The sequence below is a fragment of the Orycteropus afer genome, unplaced genomic scaffold (genome assembly GCF_000298275.1).
Source record: "Orycteropus afer afer isolate SDZICR_OR568_19922 unplaced genomic scaffold, OryAfe1.0 scaffold00099, whole genome shotgun sequence".
Taxonomy (NCBI): domain Eukaryota; kingdom Metazoa; phylum Chordata; class Mammalia; order Tubulidentata; family Orycteropodidae; genus Orycteropus; species Orycteropus afer.
Window position 1 is genome coordinate 4,383,815 of NW_006921686.1, and position 5,753 is coordinate 4,389,567.

Consider the following 5,753-nt stretch of genomic DNA (forward strand, 5'->3'; position numbering starts at 1 on the left):
TAGTAGGTGGAACAATGTTTTGTATAGTATGTTATGCCAATTGAGTTTGATGTCCCCTGCGACTATGGTCCCAAGCCTGCAGGATCAACTACTCGGTCCCTCTGGGTAGCTGGCTGTGACCAAGTACAAATCACAATAAATTTTTTTTAAGTAAATTAAAAAAACAGTATCGTAACTTTACCCCCAGCTAGTTCTAGTTATATGGACATTCTTACAGCACATACAAATATGTCTGCCTGGCAGAGCTGAGAATAAGCTTCAGTGATGACAGTAGCCCTGGAGAACAGAGAGAGGCCCTAAGGAGGGGTTCCTCCTTCCTTCCTACCCCACCCCACCCACCTCCACTCACTTGCAGTCCAGCACTCCCCAGGGGTGGTAAACCAGGGATGTCTTCCGAGGCCAGGGGCCTAAAGATGATGTTCAGACTGGGGGGCTCCTGGGTAGAGCACAGAGCTCTGAGGAGGAGGAGAGGGTTCTGGGAGAGCCCGTGCTTATCTACCGCCCTTCCTGCTGGGCTTCTGGCACCTCCTGGTTGCCTCTTCACAAGGTTTGGGAAGCTAACCAGGATGCAGGACATATTGTTTAGGATGCCATGGAGATGGTAGGGGTAAGGAAACTGGGTGGGAGAGGCTAAGCCCACTACCCTACAGTCCTGGTGTTCCGGTTCCCTCCCCCAGGCTGGTTGGTCCATTTTTCTCAAGTCTTCTCCATCTGACCATGGACACTCAGTCCTCTTCTACCAGGACCACACCTCCTGGCCACAGGACCACGCCTCCTGGCCTGTGCCTGTTGTTGAGTGCCTTTGAGCTGATTCCCACTTAGAGCAACCCCACGTGAAGAGTAGAACTGCCCCAAGGGTTTCCTAGGCTGCAATCTTTGTGGGCAAAGCTGGACAAGGAATAAGGAAGACCAAAGATGAATTGATGTCTGTGAGTTACGGTATTGGTGAAGAATATGGAATATACCATGGACTGCCAGAAGAACAAACAAATGTATCTTGGAAGGGTACGGCCAGAATGCTCCTTAGAAGTGAGACAGGCCAGAATTTTTTTTTTTTTTTTTTTTTTGAGGTCCCATTTGAGTTTATTCAGTATTCAACCTTAGATTTAGACATTGTGATCGTTGGAGCTGTGTGTCAACTTGGCTGCACCACAACTCTGTGTGTTTTAAGCTGTTGTGATGTGGTTATTCCCATGATGGGATCAGATGAATATGTTTTGAGCAGCCAATCCATTGAAAGGGAGTTTCCCTAGGGGTGTAGTCTGCTTCCAGTATATTTATGGACATCCTGGGAAAAGAGACACTCTTTTGTGGATCGGGATTCTATTGTGCCGCCTGCAACTGTCTGTGAGTGAACAATCCACCATTCGGCCTGGAGATCTTGGATTCGTCATTCGCTGGAGTCAACAGCTGGTGTACTGCCTGCCAGCCTTGAGCTCCTCAGTCCCTGCAGCTGTGACTTGGGAAAAGCCTCCAGCTTGATGTTTGATCCAAGAACTTGGGACTTTCCAGCTTCTACAAGTGTGTGAGCCACTTTCCTAAGATAAATTTCTCTTTCTCTCTGTATATAAGCTTTACTGGTTTTGTTTCTCTAGAGAACCCAGCCTAACACAAACATGTACAGGTCACTTTAGAGGACCTATATGCTTCAGTTTGGACTATTTTTGGCTAATGGCTGAAATTATATTATATGGTTTAACCACTAGAATTAATTTTTTAAAAAATTTTATTGTGATTTGGGTGAAAGTTTACAGAGCAAATTCACTTTCCATACAGCAGTTCACTTACACTTTTTGTCTCAGGACATTGACTGCAATTTCCCACAATGCAACAGCTCCCCTCCCACTTCCTCCCCAGTTACCTCTTCCCTGTGTCCTTCCCTCCATGCACTCCTGCCCCTCCCCAGTTGTCTCCCTGTGCAGACACATCCCTTCTAGTCTCCCATTGATTGTTCTCTCCAAGGAGTGTGTCTACCTAATGTAAATGTTCAGCTCATAGGCCTGTCTTTTGTGTGAGAAGGGCTAGATTTTGTCTCGCTTCCCCTGAACATGTGATCAGGAGGGACCTGTCCCTGGAAAAGTAGATCATGCTTAGTGAAGGAGAAGATCAGCGAAAAAGGGGAAGACAATCCCTGAGGACTGGCCCAGTGGCTGCGACAATGGACTCAGCATCGCAAGGACTGTGAGGACGGCCGGGACTGGGTAGTGTTCCATTCTGTTGTACATGGGGTCGCTGTGAATTGGAACCAACTCCATGGCACCTAACTACAGTCTTCAGCGGAGGAGCTGTAGAGATCACCAGGTCTTTTCTCCTTGCCAAGTGACTGGTGGGCTCGAACTCCCTACCTTTTGGTTAGCAGCCAAGCACATAATCATTGCACAACTAGGGCTCCTTCTCACTGTCATCTCATTGACAAACCCATTGCCAGTAGTGTCCATTCCGACTCAGTGACCCTGTAAGACAGAGCAGAACTGCCCGATAGGGCTTCCAAGGCTATTGTTGTTGTCGTTATGTGCCATCGAGTAGGACCCGACTCATAGTGACCCCTCCTTGGGTTTCTGAGGCGGTATCACTATGGAAGTAGATTGCCCAACCGTCCTTCAGAGGAGTGGCTGGTGGGTTTGAACCACCAGGCTTCTGGTTAGCAGTCAAGTACCTTCGGCACTATGCTACCAAGGCTGTAATATTTATGAAAGCCGACTGCCAAGTCTTTGTCTTGGGGAGTGGCTGGCGGGTTCAAACTGCCCACCTTTTGGTTAGTAGCCGAGGGCCTTACCCACTGTGTCACCAAGGCTCCTCCCTGTCACAGCCCGGCTCTATTCCAGGGACCCGTGCCCTTCCTCTCACGCCTCCCCATTTACAACCTAACTGTTCTTCTTTCATCAATCATTACTCTTGCCTCAGGCTCCGCCCCTTTCCCTAGCTCCGCCCCTTTTCAAAGGACCATGCCTTTTCCTTTATGTTCCTCCCACTAACCTATCTATTGAGAACCTCAATGGATCCTTAAGGTTTCTCTCTCTGCAGTTTGGCCCTGCCCCATTCCATTAGGCCACCCCCTTACTCTTACTCATGCCCTCGGCTGTGGTTGGCACCCAATCAATGGCTCCACATGAGAAAGATGTGGCAGTCTGCACACATGAAGATTACAACCTAGGAAACCCTATGGGACAGTTCTACTCTGTCACATAAAGTCGCTGAGTCAGAATAGACTGGAGTGGGCCTAACAACAACTCATGCTTCCTAGGTCTGCCCGCTACCAAGCCCTCCTCGCTAAATCCCACGTTCTCTCCCGTCTCTGTACCAAGCCCCGCCCCTTCCCACGCCCCGCCCCTAGGACTTGCACAGGAAAGCGTCCAACAGCTGCAGTCTGAGAAGCTCTGGGGCCAGGCCTAAGCGGAGGTGCGAATCCAGGAGTCCTGCCAGGACGATGCCCGACGTCCTGTCCCACACGCCATCGGAGGCCGGAAGCGTCAACACGTCCTTGGCCTGGTGGGCCAGGGCGGCCACCTCAGGCTCCGCAGACACGAGTTGCAATTCGGGGGCCTTCCTGGAGCTTCCTTGAGGGCAAAGTCACCTAATGTCCACGACACGGCCAGGGAGGCTTGTATACACCAGCTGCGGATGGTGCTACCCTTGTCTCGGATGGGCTTGTGCTCCTGGCGCTCCAGGGTCCTCTGTGCTGAAGGCCACGGCGACGGCGTGTTTCAGAGCAATGTGCAGTGCGCCGGGTACAGGAAGCACAGGGAGACTACCACCACCACCCTGTGCAGCCGCCCGACTTGCCGCAGGCCAGCGCACACGCAAGCGCGCGTCGGCGCTCCGGCAAGCGCGGCGCAGCGCGCGGCGCAGGTCCTCCGGCTGCCCCGGCGCAGGGCCCGGCGCCTCGAGCACGTGGCCAGGAGGTTGCATGATCTGATGTGGACAGCTTGCGCCCAGGACAGCGACTGTCCAGAACAGCGAAGAAGATCCCGCACCGCGAGGCAAGCGTAAAGTGTCTTCCATGCGCGCGCGCCAACCCTGCGCTGCGGTCGCCCCGGAAGCGCGGGCCCCACGCCGCCGCCGCACCCCCATGCGGCCGTTGGGCGCAGCGCAGCGCCGTCAGGAAGAACTGAGGCCCGCGGAGGGCATGCGCCGCTCCTTGTAATCTTTCTCTGCCTCCTGTAACTTGCGAGATGGCCTGAGGAGACGCTCGAGCTGGGGGGCCACGACTGCCACCTTTAGCCCCCGGAATCAGGAATGCGCCACCCTTTGCACCTGCCTCCCCAGCCATTAATCTGCTCCACTGTGCGATTCCAAATTCCTTTCCTATGTCCTTAACCTGTAGGTCAAGTGGAGCTAAAGGAAAGGGTTGGATTTCCGGGTCTTCTCTCTGCACCTTCAGAGCGGCCTTTGGGATCTGGGTGAGGGGAACTGGTAGCAAATGATCAGTAGCGCTTGTCCACGTGGTACACGTTATTTTACACCATTATCTCCAGTTTACAGAAGAGGAACCCCAGTCACTGAGAAATACCTACTCATGGCTAGTAATTGTTGTTACCAGGAATCGAACTGTAGAATCCGTATTCTTAACCGTAACACTCTCGGCTTCTGGTCCTTAGCCCCACTCTGTCCAGGCTTCCTCCAATTTCACATCCCCAGCTTTAAAACCTTTAAATCGTTGATGATTTGCTGCTGTTGTTCGAGCCCTGTCGCGAGCTTCTGTTGCTTCTCTGCCGCCCACCAATTCAAGATGATGGCCTTAGACTAATCTTGGAAATCATAGTTCTGCCTCAACTCTAGGCCTTGCCGCACTCTGGCTACGCAGTTATGTCCATCTTCTGGAAGCTGCCAGTTCTTTCCTGTTCTCTTTCGGTCCCACCTCTAGCTCGGCTCTCTTGAGGCTTGACACCCTACCCTAAAACCAAAACCAAACTCAAGGCCATCGAGTCAGTCTCGACTCATCGTGACCACTCCTTGGGTGTCTCTACAGAAGTAGATTGCCCAACCTCCCTTCTGAGGAGTGGCTGGTGGGTTTGAACCGCCAGCCTTCTGGTTAGCAGTCAAACGTCTTAGGCACTAAGCTACCAGAGCTCAGTGAAAAAACAGCAGACCCTCAACAACATGATTGACACAGTGGCTGCAACGATAGACTCAACCATAGCAACGATTGTGAAAATAGTGCAGGACGGGGCAGTGTTTCCTTCTGTTGTACATGGGGGCGCTATGAGTAGGACTCCACGGCAGCTACAGGTTCAGAGGCTACTTCAGAATCAAAAACCAAACTGCCATCCAGGCCATTTTGCCTCATAGTGACCCCCATTGGGTTTCAGAGGCTGTAAATCTTTATGGAAGTACATTGCCCCATTTTCCTTCCGCGACCCTACCTCAGAGCATTAGAATATTTCTATCTTCCCCTCAGTACCTACTTTCGCCCCAAGCGACTCAAGATCCATTCCCCCACCCCATTCTCTCGGCCTAGGCTCCTCTCCCTGAACCCCTCAGCTTATTCCCGGGCCCGCCCCTATTTTCCTAAAGGCCATGCCCCTCCCATAGACCCTGGCCTTCCTGTGGTTCTTTTCCACGCTTTCCCCGCCCCTCGCCTACGCTCCTAGCTCCGCCTCTTTTCGGAGGCCACGCCCCTGTAACCAATGCTCCTGCATGTTTCCCCGCCCCCTCGCGGGCCCTCAGGTTCCGCCCCGCCTCCCTCTGGCCCCGCCCCGGCGGCGCGCTGCAGTGCCTTCCCCACCGCGGCCCCGCCCGCCCTGGCCGCGCTG

The 5,753-nt window shown here is 53.0% G+C and overlaps 1 protein-coding gene across 1 annotated transcript in view; it reads right to left on the reverse strand.

The window, feature by feature from the left end:
• The window catches only part of PPM1N (protein phosphatase, Mg2+/Mn2+ dependent 1N (putative)), an 18,181-nt gene extending 12,749 nt beyond the window's left edge, over positions 1-5,432 (reverse strand). Inside the window, 9 exon segments of the mRNA XM_042781244.1 lie at positions 216-276; positions 350-360; positions 362-592; positions 3,337-3,536; positions 3,539-3,679; positions 3,780-4,035; positions 4,037-4,120; positions 4,123-4,215; positions 5,406-5,432. Of these exon segments, the coding sequence (XP_042637178.1) occupies positions 216-276; positions 350-360; positions 362-592; positions 3,337-3,536; positions 3,539-3,679; positions 3,780-4,035; positions 4,037-4,120; positions 4,123-4,215; positions 5,406-5,432 (1,104 nt within the window).
• Between the last annotated feature and the right edge of the window lie 321 nt (positions 5,433-5,753).